Raw genomic sequence first — 21,599 nt, forward strand, 5'->3', positions numbered from 1 at the left:
CAATCAGGAAGAACTGAGTTAAAATCTTGCCTCAGGCTCAAACTAGCTCTGGCTCTCTGACCTAGTCTTCTAATCTTTCAGCCCCTGTAAAATTCATCTGTAAAATAGAAATTATAGCTTATACCTTGCATAGTTGTTATGAAGATTAAATAAGTTCACATATATAAAGCACTCAATGCACCTGAAAGTGTTATATAAATACTAGCCATTTTCATCATCATCATAATCATCATTAGTTATTATGATGTCTCACCTATAATTTAGGGCCATAGCATAGGACCTTGAAGACCTTATAATGGAAGACTATGTAGCTTATATTTTATTTGGGGAGTAGATATAATTTCTTAATTTAATTTTGATTTAATTCACCTATAAATGATATGATTTTTATTTAATATAAAATAAGTTAATTACAATTCAAATGATAATTAATTTGGATTTTGTTGATTTGGAATTTGCTAGCGATAGATTGAACTTTTATGTTATATATGATAACATTAATTTGCCAAGCAAATTAATAGTCCAATCTTATTTAGACCACAGTAGGGAGTGAAGAGGAAATAGGAGATCTACTTAAGAGAGCAAATTAAAAAAAAGCACAACAATTTTAGTTCCTTAATTGTTTGGAATGTAAATGGAGACTAATTTAAACTCTCTTGTCTATTTATTAAATCTGGACTTGGGTTGTGGGGGTGTGGGAGAGAAACTTTAGTAGCAGTTAAGTGGTAACCAAATTTTGTATGTATGTATGTGTGTATACATATATATATATATATATATATGCATGTGCAAAATTATATTCTACTATAAATATGAGTAATGGTATGATGTAATGGGGGAGAGGGGGGCAATTAGGTGTTGCAGTAGATAGAGTAGCAGGCCTGAAGTCAGGAAAACCTGAATTCAAATTCAGCCTCAGATATTTACTAGCTGCATGTAAAATGGTCTGGAGAAAGAAAAAGGTAAATCATTCCAGTATCTTGCCAAGAAAACCACAAGTGGAGTAATGAAGAGTCAGACATGAGTGAAACAACTGAATAACAATCTCAAATTAAAGAGAATTTTCTGTATTTTCCTTTCTTCCCCCCCCCCCCATAGATCAGCAGAAACTGAAAAATAATGTTTTAGCTTCAACTCCACATAGGTTACAGTAATAGATGATTTGGACTGTATTACTTTTAGATTTGAGTTTGATTCAATTGTAGTATTATCCCCCCCCCCCCCCGTTTTCAATCATCATTTCAACAACTTTGGGAGTATCTGTTTTTGGCTAATGTACTTTTCATATTTGATATTTAGCCAAAGTTGAAATTTTCTTTTGGAAAGCAAGAGAAAGCCTTCTCATCATCTTGACAGGATGGAAAAAAGGGAAAAAATACTTTTTCCATGACATAAAAAAGTTGTCACTTTATAAATGTGAACTCAGTAAACTAGATTTAAAATTTCCAGTCTATGGGAAGATATTGGCATGAGTAATACTCTTCCTACGTGGCCCTAATCACTTTCAACAGATCATTTCTCTAACTGGTAAAAAGGGCAGCCAGTGACTAGATCAGAGCCATGTGCATCATGGGATGTGTTCACATGTTATTAAAAACTAGGTCAGAGGCTCCATTTGGTTTTTTTCTACACTCATTTCATAGAAGCATCTGCCCATAGAATTTTAATACAAGTGTTTGCCTACCTCCTTCATGTAGTGTTCCCCAAAGTGCTTTAAAGACATAAATTCCTTTTTTTTCTGCAATAGGTAAATGGCACATTCTATATTATTCTTTTTACAGAAGAAGAAAATACACTATATAGCAGCAAAGAGACTTGTCCAATGTGGTACTAGGAATCATTAGTATAACTGATAGCAGGACACATAATTCCTTTCTGTCCATTATTTGCAATCATAGAATTATGAAATGTTTCAGCAGGAAAAGACCTTGAAGATCACCTATTCCAATCACTTCCTAATTTTTCAGATGAGGAAATTAAAGATAGCAAAAATACATGTCTAAAACAAACACTCAGACTCCTGACCACTAACCCTCAGCATTTTCTTTTTTCCCTCACATTTATTTGTTTTTAATTAATGAAATGAAACATGCATTTCCATAATATGATTTAAAATTAGATTGCACTTGAAACTACAGATCTATTATAGTCAATTATCTGTTCCTTTTAAATATACGATAGTTATCATGTAGATTTCTTTTTTCTTGCCTCCCCCTTAAGATGACTATTATTAGACACAAATAGGTATAATACGTAAAATTATTCTATATAGACTTCTATTCATCAGTTCTTTCTCTTTATGCAGATAGTGTCTTTTTCATATGTTCTTTAGAGTTAATTTGAATGTTTATAATAGTCAAAATGACTTATGTGCTCCGTGTTGTTCTTAAAACATAGTACTGTTATTGTATTTGATGTTGTTTTGGTTCTGCTCATTATGTTCTTCATTATTTTGTCCAAGTCTTTCCATGTTTTCCTGAGATCATTGAACTCATCATTTCTTATAGTACAGTAGTTTTCCATTATAATCATATTTCATGACTTGTTTAGTCATTCACCAGTCGATGGCTGTAATTTCTAATTCTTTACCACCATAAGAATAACTGCTATAAACATTTTAGAACATATAGATTCTTTTCCATTTTCCCTAATCATTTTTGGAAATAGACCTAGTAGTGATATTGCTGGCTCAAAGTACAGTTTAATAAGCCACTGGGCATAATTTCAGATTGCTCTCTAAAAAGCTGGATCAGCTCACAATTCCACCTACAAAGAATTAGTACCCCACACTGTTGCCTGCTGGTGATTCTATAAAGCATTGAACTAATGTTCTCTATAACCATTCAATATAAAATTCATAATGAGAGGCAGGTGTGGGCTCTACTAAAAAGAGTTACCTATTTTTTAGTCAGTAGATCTGGGTTCAGATAATGTTCTGTCACTTTAGTACCTATGTAACCTTAAGGAAGCCATTTAAATTATTTAGGCTTGAGTGACCCCAGATGTAAAATTAGGGGGCTTGAAATAAATGACTGGAAAGTTCTTTGTATCTTTAAACTTATGATTCTATATCATTATATAAACATCATGTTTATATTTATGGTGATTTCATTATCTTTTTCCCCTCATTTTAAAGGCAACACAGATGTAAAGGAGTACTTTGTTAAGTTTGAAGATATGTTTTAAAATCTAGTATGAATGACATTTTTCAGTAGTGATTTTCACCAATCTCCAAGGTTGTGATTATGATTCTCTTTTATATTTCTGATTCTTTTATTACCATTGTTCCTAGGCATTTTGATATAATTTAATATAAGTTGTAAATTTTTCCAAGTTTTTTTCTTTAAAATTATTATCACACTCAGCATGTGAGGTAGATAGAACATTATTAAATCTAGTTTTTCACAGGGGTGGATAAAGAACTGCATTTTCCCCAGAGTCTCCCAGTAAGCCAGAGATAGAGCTGAACATTAGTTTTATAAGTTCCTTTTCCCTCCTCAACTCTAGAGTTCCAAGGAGCGATTCTCATTTATATATAGGTACCATTTTTTTGCATGTGTAACTAATACCAGATTCTCCCCATCATTAAACATGTGGCAATGTATTAAAGATATTTTAAAACAGAAAGCAAATCTTCCATAGTTCAAACCTGTGTCTGAGAAGCATATAGGACAAAAAAGGCAGAAATTTATGGAAATCCAAATGCTATTGAGAAATGAGCAAGTTGTACTATCCTATGAATTTTGCAGAAAGGACTTCCATACTGATGTTTTTACCATGTAGAATGCAAGTTTTCTTGATATCTCCAGACAAGTTCATTCATCACATCAATTTTTCATGACTCAAAGAAAAAAAAAATCAGCACTGACTATGTCTTTATTTATTTCCTCCCTTCACAGAGTGCAAATTCACCTGCACCAGTGGTAAATGCTTGTATCTTGGCTCACTGGTCTGTAACCAACAGAACGATTGTGGGGATAACAGTGATGAAGAGAACTGTCTACTGGTAACTGAACATCCTCCTCCTGGTATCTTCAACTGTAAGTGCTTCCTTCTTTCTGAATTTGTTTGGTGCACCTTAGTGAGATTTATTTTAAGGGCATTTGGAAGGAATAGAGATGAATCAGCAATTAGAAGGAAGAAATTTGTGTCTTCTAAAAGCAAGTGATTTCCTTGATTATGGTATTGAAAAGGTAGAATTCTGTTTTCAGAGTTGGTCAGTGGCACTGTGTCTTATAGTAGATTTTCAGAATTTATCAGGGAAATTGTTGGGTAAATTTCATTTTAATTTTCTTATTCATCCAAAAGAAATCATTTGTAGATTTATTGTTTTTCATTCCAGCCATGAAGAAATAATAAATAGCATTATTTGAAAAGAATCTGTAAATAGTCAAAACAAGTAATAAATGTTCCTAAAACTCCATAAATTTCAGTGGACAAAATAGTATGCTAGATAATTTTGAAAACTATACAAATCATCAAATTTGTAAAGAAGCCCAATGAATAGTTATTTTTCATTTTGTAAAAAAAAATGAATGAGGCTTTCTTGGCTTTTGATTCCTTTTCCCTTTCTTATCCTATTGGGCCATTAAGCATTTTTTGAAAATGAAAAACAGTGATCATGACCTAAGGTTCTTTGATTCTGTATTAAGAGAAGGGAGAAAGAGGACATTTTTGAAACATGGCTGAAAAGTCTTTAAGAATTTCTGGAAGAATGCTTATATTGTTCTCTGTGTTTCCTAATTTCAAATGACTTGGCCTTTGGGTTAGAATCTTTTTGAAATATGTATCCTAAGAATTTTGTATGTATTTCTAGGTTTTTTTCACATGATTTTAATTTTGAAATAATTTCTTGTGGTACTTAGGAGTTTTTCCTAACTTAAAGTTCCTTTTTGACATTATGTGGAGAAGTGACATTGGAGTAGAACATTCTTTGGTTTTGCTACTGAAATGTTATATTTATGTTTATAATGTAAAAAAGAAGAGGCAAAAAAGTTACTATTTAGTTCATTGTAAATTTGTTTGGGGCTTAAAAAACTCAGAAAATTTCACACAATTTAAAGCATTATATTTATGATTCATGCCAAGTAGCATTATTGTTGGATCTGTAGTCCTGTGAACTCCCAAATTTATTTATTATATATATCTGTATTTTTTATATTGAGTTTTCCCAAAATGGGACACATCTCTATTATTTGAAAAATTTATTTGATGTTGGGTGTATATTTTCTAAGTGTTCTATCAGATTTTCATTTCTGGTTGTTTTATTCTTTATGATAGGCTTTTGAAATATATTGAGGGCAAAATCACTATGAAGTGTTTGCCATGTGCCAAGCATGCTGAAGATACAAAGTAAAAATAAATCAAATCCCTTGCTCTGCAGTAGCTCAAACTCTCTTAAATGAGGGAGATAACCCAGAGAAGAGTTCAACTGCCAGGAAAATGGCAAGGCCCAGGATCTCTTAAGTTGCATCATGAAGCTAGATGGTGATGACCAGTTTATTGAAGACAGGGTTCATAGTGAACAGGGTGTATAGTAAAACCTGGAGGACATTAATTCACAGTAGATATGGTGAAAGAACTTGCCCTATCCAAAATGGATCATAGAAGGTCCATCTATTATGCCTGCTTCTGATGGGGAAAGTATTTGTGGTAGAGGTGAATTTGTGTTATAGCATGTGGCTTGGGATCATTGAAAATACTATCTCAATCCATTCAAGCCTAATATCTATCCCTTATTCAATTTAGAGCTAAATGCTGCATCTATTTGTAACATCTACAAAATAAATATATCTATTTATGGGTATGTTTTAATACACAGTTACATATAGAGATCTGGTCCTGTGATTTCAGTGGTATAAAAAATTCACAGCTGAAAACACTCCCTCTACAAATGAAAGTCAGCATCTTCTCTGCAAACTATAAGAGTTTATGAAAGTGATTCCATAACTCATCCAGGGTCACACAGCCAGTTCTTGTCCAAGAATGTGACTCCAGGTCTTCTTAGCTCCATGGTAACTGCACATCTAGTTGCACATTACTTTCTGAATAACTGTCTTTACTGTCTTTTTCAACCACTCCCCATGTGGATGTTTAAAATAATTTCTTTTGCAGTTGCTATGGATTTCACTGTGGAGGCTTTGAAATGTTCAGAGAATCAATGTGATGAGTACCTGCTTAAACTCTTTCTTAGTGAAGAGGGAGGAGAACATTTTCATAACCAAACCAGCATGAAAAGCATACTGGCCATCTGTTATTTAAAATTATATTCCAAATCCATTTTACTTTAGATTCATATACAATTAATTAAAATTATAATCTCATTGTTATCAAATTACAATCTCTTTATTAGTATTTTCCTTTTCTTTATTTTTCCTTCATCAGTCATTTTTGTTTTTTGTTTTTTAGGTTGTTGCAAGGTAAATGGGGTTAAGTGGCTTGCCCAAGGCCACACAGCTAGGTAATTATTAAGTGTCTGAGACCGGATTTGAACCCAGGTACTCCTGACTTCAAGGCTGGTGCTTTATCCACTATGCCACCTAGCCTCCCCTATCAGTCATTTTTCTCTATTCTTAGACTACATCCATAATCCATCTTCAAAAGTGCAAAATTTAAATTTCATTTTAGCAAGTAAATGAGTCTCTTGCAGTCTTTAAATGACAAGTGAATTTTTTTCCTTACTACTATAGATATGATAGCCAAATTGTTTCATCTTGAGGAGTTTTATACAAAATTTAGCATGTATAGACCTTGTTATTCCAATGCTAACCAGAACTCCTTCTGTTCTAGGTCACTATATTTCCTCATAGTGAAAATATACAAACTGTGTTGGTTGGCATTTCTAACTCTTCACAAGGTGTCTTTAGCCTATCTTTCCAGATTTTTTCTGGTTCCTTCCCTTTATGCATTCTACATGTCAACCAGACAGACTAGGCCTGAACATTCATTCCTCTTCAGTGCCCTTCTCTAAGCCTTCATACATGTGTTTGCCCCATGTCTAGAATGTGCTCCCTTCACTTGCATCACTTAGGATTCCTAACTCCCTTTAAGTTTCACTCCAGGTGCCTCCTCCTCAGTACTCCTGCTGCTAATATTCTCCTTACATTCCCAGAAATTAATTTTTTTTTGTATTTGCCTATGTATGAACATAAAGGATAATGAGGAAAGGATTACTTCAAGTTTTGTCTTGGTATCTCCAGCAAATAGCATAATAGTTGGCACTTTAACGAATGCTTGCTGATTGTAAGAGAAAACATTGATTGTGGCTTGCTTTCTTTTAGTAGTTTGTGTAAGATACATCTGAAGGACATCACAGCCTCATGATTTGAGGTTTTTAGGAAGACCACATATCAGTAGCAATTTATGATGTACCAGTTTGGAACTCTCCTCCGTAGTTGCATTATTGTTTTGGAAACTGTATATTTTTGGTATGACTAAGTTTTAGGGTTGTTTTTAGTATAACAAGAATTTTATAACACAAACATATCTAAAAATGTACTGACCTGGAGATTGCATTCTTCCTACATTTTTTATTGCATATGTTTTAATGGAATATAATTTAAGTTAATCAGTTGCTTGTCATTTGAAGCCCGTCAAACAGTCTTCCCATATTCATTGAATTTCGCCATGTTCTGTTCCTCCCAGGGATAGTAACCAATAGAAACTCTGGTCTGGTGAATTCTGTGGTTCTTACCAATGCCTTGAGGAACAAATAAGAGGCTTTAGCTTGGATATTCTTGGACAGGTTATGGGTTGAAGGTTGAAAAATAATAATTTGAGAAATCTGAGGGGTTATTGACTAAGAGTGTTACTTAATTTTTCCATCCTCAGCTTCCTCATCTATAAAAATGAAGGGGTTGGATTAGATATCATTTGATGTTCTTTCTACTCTAGATTTATGATCCTATGAACTGAAAATTGCAATGCCAAACCTTAAAGTCAGTTGCTGGGATTGAAACTGAATGAATCAGAGGCAATAATTTTGTTCAAAAAAAAGAAGCCAGACAGAAAACTAGGAGTGCCATCAAGGTCTGTGGGAGACATGTTCACGTGTACAGAAGTCAAAGGTTAGGTTCTTTAGGCAACACAATATTTTGTTATATAGAGAGAATTCAAATTTGTGACACATTGTACTATATATATATATATATATATATATATATATATGTATATATGTATGTATTGAGAATTAGAGTTTGTGACATTACTTTTCTTTGGATTCATGTAAGATTAAGTCTGGTCTGGCCCCATAATCTAGCCACTTCTCAATGCCCTTCTAGTGGAGAACCCTTGGTACTGATGCTTCTGCTCTCATTAATTTTTTTTAGGGTTTTTGCAAAGCAATGGGGTTACGTAGCTTGCCCAAGGCCACACGGCTAGGTAATTATTAAGTGTCTGAGGCCGGATTTGAACTCAGGTACTCCTGACTCCAGGGCTGGTACTCTATCCACTGCACTACCTAGCTGCCCCCTGCTCTCATTATTTTCCATAGTAACCATGCAGTACATACATAGGGGCAGAGTCTGTTACTTGAGAGTCACCTTAATCTCTGAATTTCTCATAAGTGATTTGCTTTTTTGAGCTATGAGCCCCTTTGAAAGTGTCAGTCCTGCTTAAGTTGAGGATTTAACCTGCCTGCAACTGTGCCTGCTTTTTGATAAATAGGTAGATCAGTCATTTCAGTTTTGTGAAAATATGCATAACCAAGAACTAAAATTTAAACTTTAGCATTGATTTAATTTGAGATGAATATTGTGTTTCATACCCTCCCTTCTCTGCCCTCTCCCTATCAACTCTACAAGGTAAGGTTACAGATCAAAGTAAGACTCATTTAACAAGCTGTGTCTATGTCATAAGCTTTATGCATTTGTAGCAAATATGTCTACTTTAATAAAATAACATGACATTTTGAATCGATGTACAAAATCATTTGGGGTAACAGATGGACAGTATGCATTTCATATTGGATTAGTTATAGTAACAATATTCCCCTTTCTTCCGACTGTCTTTTATTTTATTTTTCTCAATTGCTGCAAAAACAATTTTAGAGTTCATTTTAAATAAAAATTTGAGTTTCAAATTCTCTCCTTCCTTACCATCTCCCTCCACTACTCTTTTCTTGAGAAGGGTAATAATTTGCTATAGATTATACATATGCAGCCATGCAAAAATATTTTCATATTAGTCATGATGCAAAAGATAATAAACTCCCCGTAAAAATACCCAAGGAAAAGTAAAAAGAAAAAGGAAGTGGATAGGATTTTTCATCGTAAGTGCTTTGGAATAGTTTTGGAACATTGTGTTGCTGAGAATAGCTGTCATTCATAGTTCAACGTCATATATTATTGCTGTTACTGTGTACAGTTTTCTCCTGGTTCTAACCATTTCATTTTGCATCAATGCACATAAGTCTTTCCAGAGTTTTCTGAAAGCATCATGCATATCATTTTTATTTACAATAATATTCTATTGCAATCATAAATCCCAACTTGTCCAGCCCACTTAGTGGATGTCCCCTCAATTTCCAATTATATGCCACAACAAATATTTTTGCCTTTTCCTTTTCCTTTGATCTCTTTGGGATATATACCTAGTAGAAGTATATCTGGATCAAAGGATATGCATAGTTTTATAGCCTTTTGGTCATAGTTTTAATTGTTCTCTAGAATGATTGGATCAGTTCAGCACTTCAACCATGTATCCACATCCCTTTCAACACCTTTCATTTTACCTTTTCTATCATAATAACAGTCTGATAGGTAGAAGGTGGTACCTCAGAGTTGTTTTAATTTATATTTCACTAATTAATAGCAATTTCAAGCATTTTTTCATTAGACTGGATAGTTTTGATTTTTTTTCTTCAAAAAACCTTCCTGTTCATTTTCTTTGCCAATTTTTCAACTGGGGAATAATTTGCATCATAAAATTGACTCAGTTCTCCATATATTTGAGAAATACCTTTATCAAAAAAATTTACTGTAAAAAAATTTCCCCAGTTTTCTTTCTAATTTTCTTGGCATTGATTTTGTTTGTATAATTTTTTAAAAATTTCATGTAACCAAAACTATCCATTTAATATCCAATAATGTTTTCTATTATGTTTGGTCTTAATTTCTCCCCTTATTCATAAAGCTGACAGTTAAAATATACCATGTTCCCTTAATTTGCATATGATAATAAAACTTTATATTTGAAGCATATCCCTATTTCGATCTTATCTTGGTAGATGTGAATATTAGTCTGCACTTCATTTCTGCCAAACTGCTTTCCTGTTTTTTTGGCAATTTTTTGTCAAACAGTGGATTCTTGTCCCGCCCCCCAAACTAGGACTTTGAATTTTTAAACACTAAATTCTTATTTAGTCATTTACTACTATGTTCCATTGATCTACTACTGTATTTCTTAGCCAGTATCAGCTTGGCTTGATGATTACCACTTTATAATACACTTTGAGAATTGCTATTGCTAGAACTCCTTTCACATTTTTTTGCATTAATTTCCCTTAATATTCTTGACTTTTTGTTCTTCCAGATGAATTTAGTTATTTTCTTTTTTAGCTCTATAAAATAATTTTTAAATAAGTACATTAATTTAGATGGAATGGTCATTTTAATTATATTGAAATGACTTACACATGAGTAATTAATATTTTTCTAGTTGTATAGACCTAACTTGACTTGTGTGAAAAGTTTGTAATTATGTTCATATAGTTCCTAGGTTTGTCTTGGCAGATAGATTACTAGGTATTTCATATTATCTGCTTTTATTTTAAATAAAATTTCTCTTTCTTTCTCTTCTTCTTCTTGGAATTTGTTGGTAATGTATAGAAATGTTGATAATTTATGGAAGTTTATTTTGTATCCTGCAATGTGTTGAAATTGTTAATTCTTTTAACTAGTTTTTAAAATTAATTCTTTAGGATTCTTAATATACCATCATACTGTCTGCAAAAAAAAAATGAGTTTTGTTTTCTCATTATCTGTTTTCATCCTTCTAATTCTTTTTCTTGTCAGTGTCATAACTAGGATTTTTAGAACAATATTAAATATTAGTGGTGAATGGACATCCTTTCTTCACACTTGATTGTGAGAAGTTTTCTAACTTATCCCTATTGCAGATGATACTAGTTAATGATATTAAATTGACACTAACTCATATTTTAAGGAAAGCTCCATTTATTCCTGTGCTTTCTGTTGTTTTTTTAAATAGAAATTAGTGTGATATTTGTCAAAAACTTTATATGACTTTATGATTTGTATTGATTTTGTTATTGATATGGTCAAATAAACTGCTAATTTTCCTAATATTGAACCAATTTTACATTCCTGATATAAACCTCACTCAGTCATAATGTGATACACTACTGTAATTTCCTTATTAGTATTTTATTTAAAACTTTTGCATCAATTCATTAGAAAAATTGTCTGTAGTTTTCTTTTTCTGTTTTTGCTCTTCCTGGTTTAGGTATCAGTACAATAACTATGTCAGAAAGGGAATTTGGTATTAGGAACAAAAATCAATGAAGAGAAATATCCTTGAAAAATAAAATTGATCAAATGGAAAAGATATACAAAAATTCACTGAAGAGAAGAACTTAAAAACTAGAACTTGTCAAATGGAAAAGGAGGTTCAAAAGCTCACTGAAGAAAATCCTTAAGAGTTAGAATTGAATGAGTAGAAATTAATGACTTTATGAGACTACAAGAAATTATCAAACAAAATAAAAAGAATTAAAAAATGGAAGAAAATGTGATATATCTCATTGGAAAAACAGCTGACCTGAAAACTAGATCCAGGAGAGGTAATTTAAGAATTGTTGGACTACCTAAAAGTCATGATCAAATGATAGACATCATCTATCAAGAAATTATCCAGGAAAACTGCCCTGATATTTTAGAACCAGAAGGTGAAATACAAATGAAAGGAATCCACTGATCATCTCCTGAAAGAGAGCCTAAAATGAAAACTCCCAGGTGTATTGTAGCCAAATTCCAGACCACCCAGATTAAGGAGAAAATATTTGCAAACAGCCAAAAAATATCATGAAACCACAACCAGAATAACAAAAACTTTAGCAGCTTCTACTTTAAAGGATCAGAGGGCTTGGAATATAATATTCTGGAGGGCAAAAGAGCCAAGATTACAACCAAGAATCACCTAATCAGCAAAATTGAGTATAATTCTTCAGGGAGGAAAGTGGATTTTTAATGAAATATAAATCTTTCCAGCATTCCTGATGAAAGGACCAGAGCTGAATGGGAAAAAATGGCTTTCAATATAAGATGCAAAAGAACCATAAAAAGGCAAACAGGAAAGAGAAATCATATGGGATTTGATAAGATTAAATTGTTCTTATTCCTACATGAGAAAATGATAATTATAATTTCTAAAACTTTCTCATTATTAGGGTAATTAGAAGGAGTTGTGAGTTAGATGTGATGGTATGATTATTTAAAAAAATAAAATTAAGGTATGAGGAAGAATGTACTGGGGGGAAAGGAAAGAAAGAGGTATAATGGGATAAATTATCTGACGTAAAAAAGGACCTGAAAGATATTTTACGGTGAAAGGGGAAATGAGGGAAGTAAGTAGGAGAGCACATGAACCTTATTTTCATCAGAGTTGGTTCAAAGAGGGAATAATATACACACTTAGTTGGGTGTAGAAATCTATTTTACCATGGAGTGATGTAGGAGAGAATGGGGAAAGATGATAGAAGGGAGAGCAGTTTGGGGGACATAAAAGTCAGAAGAAAAATACTTTTGAGAATGGATAGGTAAAAGGAGAGTTAGATAAATGGAGGAGAATAGGATGGAGGTAAATATATAGTTGGTAATCATTACTGTAAAAAAATTTTACTATAAATTTCTCTAATAAAGATTTCCTTTCTCAAATATATAGAAAATTCATTCAAATTTATAGAAATAAGAGCCATTCCTCAATTGATAAATTGTCAAAATTTTGAGAAGTTCTGAAGTCAAGGAATGTCGGGTATGACTGTAACCCCTTCCCAGTTTAGATCTCTGATCTTATAGTTTCTTTATTATCTTAGTGAGATCAATCATTCTAAAATCTTTGGGTTTTGGCAGGGAGTATGTTGAAGGTTTAAGAGGAAAGTTCATACTGATGATTAGTCAGTCAAGAGACAGGTTTGGATTAACTTTGTTGTTGCAGATAGATGCTGCTGAATTGTCACGATACCTCATGTACTGTGTTGCTATTTTGTTGCCAGATGTCACATACTGGTGTTTTGCCCAGCATTGCTGGAGTGCCAAAGGAGTTCCCATTGCTGATATGGGTGGAGAAATCATACTTAAAGGCCAAGGACTCCTGCAGCATCCAGACTATCACCAGAAGTCCTCTTTCCTGTCAAATCAGGCTGTGGGGTGAAATGATTCTGGAAAAGGCAAGTGAGAAGGATGTCTTTGCACACATACCCCTCACTATAATAAATGTAATGTGCAAATCATACCACTGTTAACTTGGTTGGTGGTCTTCTTCAAAACTGAAGGACATTATTATTATTATTATTACTATTAAATGGCCAAAGGATAATAGGGAGAAATTTTCAGAAAAAAATAATCAAAGCTGTCTAGATTTTTAAAAATGCTCCACCTCACTGCAAATTGAATGCAAATACAATGCATTGAAACAACTCTGAGCTGCTATACCACATTTGTTAGTTTGACCAATATGACAGAAAAGGAAAATAACAAATATTGGAAGGAATCTACTGGGGTGAAATTGTATTTGACCACTCTGAAGAGCAATTTGGAATGATACCTAAAGAGCAATAAAACCATGCATACCCCTTGACCAACTACTACTAGTAGATCTAAAAAAATACTACTACTAGATCTAAAAAAATATTTATAATGGCTTTTTTTAGTGATGGCAAAGAATTGGAATTTGAAGGGATGTCCATCAATTAGGGAATGGTTGAATAAGATATTGTATTGATTGTGATAGGATACTATTTTTTAAAGAAATGATAAGCAGGATGCTCTCAGAAAAAAAGTGGAAAGACTTACATGAATTGATGCAAGGTGAAATGAACAGAACCAAAACAACATTGTAACAACAGTATTGTATGGTGATCTATTATGAACAACTTAGCTATAATCAACAGTGATACAAGACAATTTTATTGGACTTATGATCTTAGTTTTTTCTTGTTTTTGTTTGTGTTTTCTTGCACGGAATGACTTCCGTGGAAATTTGTTTTACATGATTATACAAGTATAAATAGCTATGTCAAATTGCTTGCCTTTTCAATGGGGGAAGAAGATGAAGGAGGAGAATTTGGGGCTCAAAATTTGAAAAAAATATTAAAATTGCTTTTACATGTAATTGGGAAAATAAGATTTTTTTTAAAAAAATCAATCATTATTTTTATTTATTAATTTAATTGTTCTCTTTCAATTTTATTAATGTCTCTTTTTATTTTTAAGATTTCCAATTAGATGTTTAATTGTGAGTTTTTAGATTTTTTGGAATTTTTTTTGGCAAGGCAATAGGGTTAAGTGACTTGCCCAAGGTCATACAGCTAGGTAATTAGTAAGTGCCTGAGGCTAGATTTGAACTCAGGTCCTCCTGACTCCAGGGCCAGTGCTCTATTCACTGTGCCACCTAGCTGTCCATTAATTTGTTCTTTTTCTTGTGCTTTTTAGGTTCATGCCAAATTCATTGATTTGTTCTTTCTCTATTTTATGACATAAGTAATTAGAGACATAAATTTCCCTCTAAATACTGTAATTGTATCCCATAACTTTCATTATGTTGTCCCATTAGTGTCATTCTCTTTATTGAAATTATTAATTGATCTATGATTTGTTCTTTAATCTTCTCATCTTTTAGGATTAGATCATTCAGTGTGTTTTTATGCATTATGATCTAAAAAGGGTGCATTTAATATTTTTGCTTTTTTACATTTGGTTTGAGTTTCTTATGCTCAAAAACATAATTTTTTGTGAAGGTGCCTAATGCAGCTAAAAAAAGATATATTCCTTTCTATTTTCATTCAGTCTTCTCCAGAGGTTACCATATCTAACTTTTCTAAAATTCTATTCTCCTCCTTGATTTCTTTCTTAGTTATTTAGTATTGCTTAGATTGATCTAGTTCTGAGAAGGGAATGTTAAGGTTTCCTACTAATTTAATTTTGCTATCTCCTCCTATAACTCATTTAATTTAATCTTCAAGAATTTGTATGTTATACCATTTTGTGCATATCTTTTTAATATTCATAGTACTTCATTTGTCAATTCAGTATAGAATCTGCTAAATCTTGTGTTATCCTGATTGTGGTTCCATAATATTTGATTTTTTTTGGTAGCATGAAATACTTTCTTCTTGACCTGGGAATTCTGGAATTTTGCTATAATCTTGGAAGTTTTCATTTTGATCTCTTTCAGGAGGTGATTGCTGGAGTCTTGGAATTTCTATTTTACCTTCTTGTTCTAGGATATCAGGGCAATTTTCCTTGATAACTTCTTGAAGTGTAGTATATAGACTCTTTTTTAAATCATGGCTTTCTTAAATTATCTCTCCTGAATCTGTTTTTCAGATCAGTTTTTGCAGTGAGTTCACAATTTCTTCTATTTTTCATCTTTTTTATTTTGTTTTGTTGTTTCTTAATGTGTCTCATTGAGTCATTAGTTTCTATTTGCTCAGTTCTAATTTTCAAGGAATTGTTTCTTCTTGTAATTTTGTGCCTCTTTTTCCATCTCCCCAATTCTACTTTTTTTTTAAGAAGGAAAACTAGTATTTATTAAGTAATTATTATATCCCTGACACTATGCTAAGTGCTTTACAAATATTATCTCATTTGATGATCACAACAACCCTGGAACACAATTATTATCTCCATTTTATAAATGAGAAAACTGAGACAGTCAGAGGGTAAGTGACTTGCCCAGGGTCACACAACTAGTAAATATATGAAGCAGGATTTGAACTTGTCTTCCTGATTTCAGGTCTTGCATGCTATCATGTATCACCTGCATCACCTTGCAGTCTCTGGACCTAAGCCTCATACAACATGTTGAAAAGGCTGGGCTGAGAGGTAAAGCCCAAAAATCAAGTTCTGTTTCAATTGGGTTCTCAGATTTCATATTGAATTGCTTAAAAGGACGAAATTTTTTTTGGCCCAGAGTTGATAGACCCAATAGACCCCTTTTCTCTTCTGAACAATCTGTTGTCACCCTCTCTTCTCTTAGAACTCAAAACATATTGGGCCAAGGGGAGAATTCAGCATAATCCTTCATGCCCACTGCCATATCCTAATCTTCCCTCTGCCACCATAAAGTTTCCTCACTTCTTTTGAGATTCATTCCAGTCATTTTATCATTTGGTTTATATCATTGCAGCTGTAATCCATCAACCTTCCTCCCTCTGTTCTTTTTTTAAATTTTGGAAAGGTTTTATTTATTTTGAGTTTGGCAATCCCCCCCAATCTCACTCCACCCCCCCCAGAAGGCAGTTTGCTAATCTTTACATCATTCCCATAGTATACGTTGATCTAAGTTGAATGTGATGAGAGAGAAATTATATCCTTAAGGAAGAAACATGAGATATAGCAGAATTATATAATAAGACATTTTTTTTAATTAAAGGTAATAGTCCTTGGTCTTTGTTCAAACTCCACAATTCTTTCTCAGGATACAGAAGGCATTCTCTGTCACAGACACCCCAAAATTGTGCCTGCTTGCTGCCCTGTTGGTATGAGCAAGTCCATTAAGGTTGATCATCACTCCCATGTTGCTGTTAGGGTGTATAATGTTCTTCTGGTTCTGCTCATCTCGCTCAGCATCAGTTCATACAAATCCTTCCAGGCCTCCCTGAATTCCCATCCTTCCTGGTTTCTAATAGAACAATAGTGTTCCACCCAATTCTACTTTTGGAAGTTTTTTTTTTTTTTGCTTCAATGAATTTTTGTGTCTCTTTTTCCATTAAACACTTCTGCTTTTTTAAAGAGTTCTTCTCTAAGGGCAGCTAGGTGGAGCAGTGAATAGAATACCTGCCCTGGAATTCAGGAGTACCTGAGTTCAAATCAGGCCTTAGACACTTAATAATTACCTAGCTGTGTGGCCTTGGTCAAGCCACTTAACCCTATTTGCCTTGCAAAAAAACCCTACAAATAAAAAATAAAAAAGTTCTTCTCTTAAATGGATTTCCCCCACTTTACCATTCGACCTGGTCTGTTTTTTAAGATGTTATTTTTGTCAGTATTTTTGTGCCTCTTTTACCAAGCTGTTGATTCTCTTTTCATTATTTTCTTGCATCATTTTTTTTATCCTCTCCCTTAACTTTTACTTCACTATTTCTCTTTGGTTTTTAAATTCCTTTTTTGAACTCTTTAAGAAATTCTCTTTGGGCTTGTGTCTAATTTATATTTTTTTCTTTGAGGCTTTGCATGTAGCTGTTTTTTTTTTTTATTTCATTGTCCTCTTCTAAGTTAATGTCTTGATCTTCCCTGTTACCTTAGTAACTCTTTGATCAGTTTGCTTTTTCCTAACCTGTTTCTTGACTTTTAACCTCATATTAAAGTTGAGCATTGCTCCCATGATGGAGGGAGCACTGTCCCATGTTCAGGTTTTTGTCCTACTGTTTTCAGAATTAGCTCTCAGAATCTGTAAGTTTTTGGTTCTTCCAAAGTGGCATGATCTAAGGAGATGTGCAGTCACTGCTCTCCTGGATTATACTCTGGTCTGTCCACAAACACTTTTTTCCAACACAAAACTGTAATCAGGACCATTGCTCCCCTGCATCCACAATTGCTATCCCTCCTTCTCCCCTGGAAATGTGATTCAACCCTCTGTTCTCCTTCAGTTACAAGACTGGAGCCTTTATTCGCTTATAACCCAACACAAACACTGTTCTCCAACATGAAACTGTGACCAGGATTCCTACTCCTTTGGGGTCTCAACTATACTTGTGCTTCTCTTTACCCTGAGCCTGTAAACCCAGAACTATGCATGGGCAATGCACGAGAATCTTCTACTAGCAAAGGATTTCTTGTGATCTCCTTATGATCAATGAGCTGACCCCCTTACTGTCTGTGAACTTAGGGTTCCTTCCTTCTGCTGCTGTAGCTACCTCCAGGGCCTGCTGCTGGGGCTTTCTGGGATGTGAGCTGTGCTATACAGCACTCCAGGTTGGACCACAAGTCCCGTAAGTCAGACTTTTCCTGCTGACCCCTTAAGTTTTCTTGGGTTGAAAAAATTGTTTTATCCTAACCTTTTGTTGGTTCTGCTGTTTCAGAATTCTTTTTGAGACTTATCTTAAAGTTGTCTGAAGGGGAATTTGGGAGTGCTCAGGCATTCTCTCTGGCATCTTGGTTCCACTTTTAAGTCTTAAACATCATAGAAATTATTACGCATAAGTGTCACACTTTAGAAGAAGAAGAACCTATAATTCACCCTTACTCTTTTCACACCAAATGAAAGCATTCTCTGCTCCTTGTGGTACAAGAGAGAGAACTGATTAGTTAGTTTTGTCGATTTTATCACTAGAGAGAATAACTCTCTCTAAGTGATATGATTTTACTTAGTGCAGACTAAGGTAGGAAATCTTTAACTTTCCAAATGAGCTAGAATCAATTTTTTTCTGTGTGTTGTTGGCTTCAGATGTGCACTGTGGTTTAGGAAAAAAACCATCTCATGTTTTTCTTTAGTTCACTGAGGCTGACTTAATATGCTTTTGGACCAGAAGGCATATTTGTATGGATGGATGGTTTTGGACTAACCTGGCTTTGAATTAGCTTCAGTAGAAAATAAGTCTCATTTTATAAATTTCTCTGTGGAAGAAGAAGAATTCCATCAGGTTCAGATGACAACTCTTTACATATTCTCCTATCCCACCCCTTATGTAGATGTTTCTTATTGAGCTCTTTCTTGAACTGAAGTTGAGTCAATATTGTATGCATTGTTTAGTAGGAGGCATCATGGACATATACAAGGCAGAATTAGATAGTTCTTACCTGGATAATATATATATATATATATATATATATATATATATATATAATATATATATATACATACATATATATATATATATATAATGTATATATCTATATGTAGGTAGATAGATGGATAGAAGTAAAGGATAATAGTAGATAATAGTAAAGGATATATGCAATGTAAGAAAATGAGTGGTATAGGTAAGCATCCATTTTTATGGATTTCTGGGGAGAATATTGAAGTGAGTTGGGAATAAAAGACTTCTTGGAGCAGGTAAGACTTGAACTTAATTTGGTGAAGTCAAGTTAGAATTTGGATAGGAAGAGAAGGGGAAGAACAATGAGGGAGAGTGGTTGCATGAACAACAATGGGATGATGAAAATGAGAGGAAGTGAATAGATAAGCCTGCCTGGGAGCAAAATTATATAGGCTTTAAAAGTAAGTTAAAGGGGCAGCTAGGTGGTGCAGTGGATAGAGCACTGTCAGGAGTACCCGAGTTCAAATCCAACCTCAGACACTTAATAATTACCTAGCTTTGTGGCCTTGGGCAAGCCACTTAACCCCATTGACTTGCAAAAACTTAAAAGAATAAGTAAGTTAGAGTAGTGAAGATATGACCAATGATGGAATGTCACAATTATTGTCCATTTCTTAAATAGTAAGATAAAATAAAATGGTTTGGGGTATGTTGTGTTGGAAAATAGGCACAATTTCTATTTTCTACTGTGTTTAACTGATTCTGGTAGCAGAGCTATCTGTCTTTCACTTAATGGTCTTGTTTCCTTGCCATTATATTAAGCTGAAGTTTTCCCCTATCATTCTGTTATTTCCAAGGCCTTTTGCTAGATGACTGTGGGGAGAGAGCACAATTCTGATTTTCCCAAAGAAAAAATCTAGTAGTTTATATCACTCACTAGAACTGTGTACTTTGAAAAGCTTGGCAAGAATAGATATTTCTTAACCAATGATTACTAAGGAATTTGTACTGCTTGGCCTTAAGAGTTACCCTACAGTTGAAAATAAGCCAGAAGTCACTTGGAATGACTTCACTCAGCTTCAGTGGTATTTCCAGTTAGCTGTAAGGATTCATCTTTGGGGAAAGAGTAAGAGTTCAGCAGACCCTCACTGTGTTGGGGAGAACTGCTCACTACTCTATCTGACTCTATAGAACTAACCCAATTAGTTCTTTGACTAGTGATGGCACTGCTAATTAAGCCAGCTGGTTAATTTGGTATTTTTAAAGCAAACTGTTTTTCCTCAAGGTTATTTGGTTGATATACTCTAGATACTTTCCTACTCTTCCCTTGTCCAATATAAGGGTACCTATTTATAAAACAGGCACTTAGATCTAATTATCTAATCATAATTTCTTCATGGTTTTTATCCAAGAATTGCATGATAAAGGTGTATGTTCTAATACTGGCACCCTGGACAGCAGACCACTAGAAGCTCATGGGTGAGAGAAATAAAACTAAAATTTTATCTTCCAACTTATGATCAGGATATTAAGACATAGGAATAAGAATTAGAGGTTTACAATTGAGGAAACCAAGGTCAAAGAGGTACATGTCAGTTATAATGTAAATTTGGATATCATGCCTTTGAAAATATTATGATTCTTTTTTTGAAGGGATAGACTGTACAAACCGTAGTAAAGAAGTTATTTAATTATACAAGTGTTAACCAACTCTGTATACTCAACCCAATAACCAATTTTAAATGAACTTAATGCAGTCGCTCTCTGAGTAATATACATATACACAATACAAATATATACACATATATAAGCATATATTTGGGTGTATATACAAACACAATGATACATAATTATGAGTGACTGTTCATCTGTTTATATAGTGGAGAAAGGAAAGGTCCTCAAGAGCCCCAGAAATTAAGAAGTATTTCATAAGTACCACTTTACTCTTTCCCTGTGTGACCAGTGACTATCCCAGCTGAGTAGCGGATGAAGCAAGCGGTGGGAAGATGTGTTTCCAGTGTCATGAGCAGCAGGACTTTATAATGTATTTTCCCCTCTTAGAAATAGTATAGTATATTTTTTTTTTCTGAGAAGAGCGGGGAGGACTGTTATTTAATTCCATAATTGAAATTCACTGTTTTGAAATTTCACATCTTTAGTGTTGGTAGGGATACTTGGAGGGATACATAGTATACTACTATGGTGTCCTAGAAAACAAATGTACATGGTATAACAAGTATTTCCTTTATCACATGCTATTTCCTCAGAGGTACTTAGAAAGTAAGTAATAATCTTGGTTTTCTGCTGCCTTGTAAATCGGACATTGAAAAATGATTCTTTGATCCCAGACAGTTGGGTATGCATTGTAGAGTTATACCTATTGGCTCCCTGATGTTTTCCTATGATAGTTATCTAGTTCTTCTTTGTAGTATAGATCCAAAGTCACCTCCAATGGTCTTCTATATCTCCAAATGCCAAAGTTGGGTTTTTAGTCTTTTTTGGTTTTCTATATAATAGATCCTCTAATTTTCTCTCAGTTTTCAGAAACCTTTTGCTTGTTCCTAATATAATCCTTTTTTTGCAGTGGTGCTCTTTAACAGATGCAAACCATTTTACATATACTGTCTTAGTTGATCATCACAGCAGCCCTGTGAGATGGATA

At 33.6% G+C, this 21,599-nt stretch overlaps 1 protein-coding gene across 9 annotated transcripts in view; it reads left to right on the forward strand.

The window, feature by feature from the left end:
• The window catches only part of LDLRAD4 (low density lipoprotein receptor class A domain containing 4), a 582,973-nt gene that overhangs the window by 299,029 nt on the left and 262,345 nt on the right, over positions 1-21,599 (forward strand). For all 9 annotated transcript variants that reach the window (XM_074207775.1, XM_074207782.1, XM_074207777.1 and 6 more), the window contains one exon: positions 3,900-4,040. In XM_074207775.1, the coding sequence (XP_074063876.1) occupies positions 3,900-4,040 (141 nt within the window). The remainder of the gene's footprint in view (positions 1-3,899; positions 4,041-21,599) is intronic.

This window comes from Macrotis lagotis, chromosome X, assembly GCF_037893015.1.
Source record: "Macrotis lagotis isolate mMagLag1 chromosome X, bilby.v1.9.chrom.fasta, whole genome shotgun sequence".
NCBI classification, from domain to species: domain Eukaryota; kingdom Metazoa; phylum Chordata; class Mammalia; order Peramelemorphia; family Peramelidae; genus Macrotis; species Macrotis lagotis.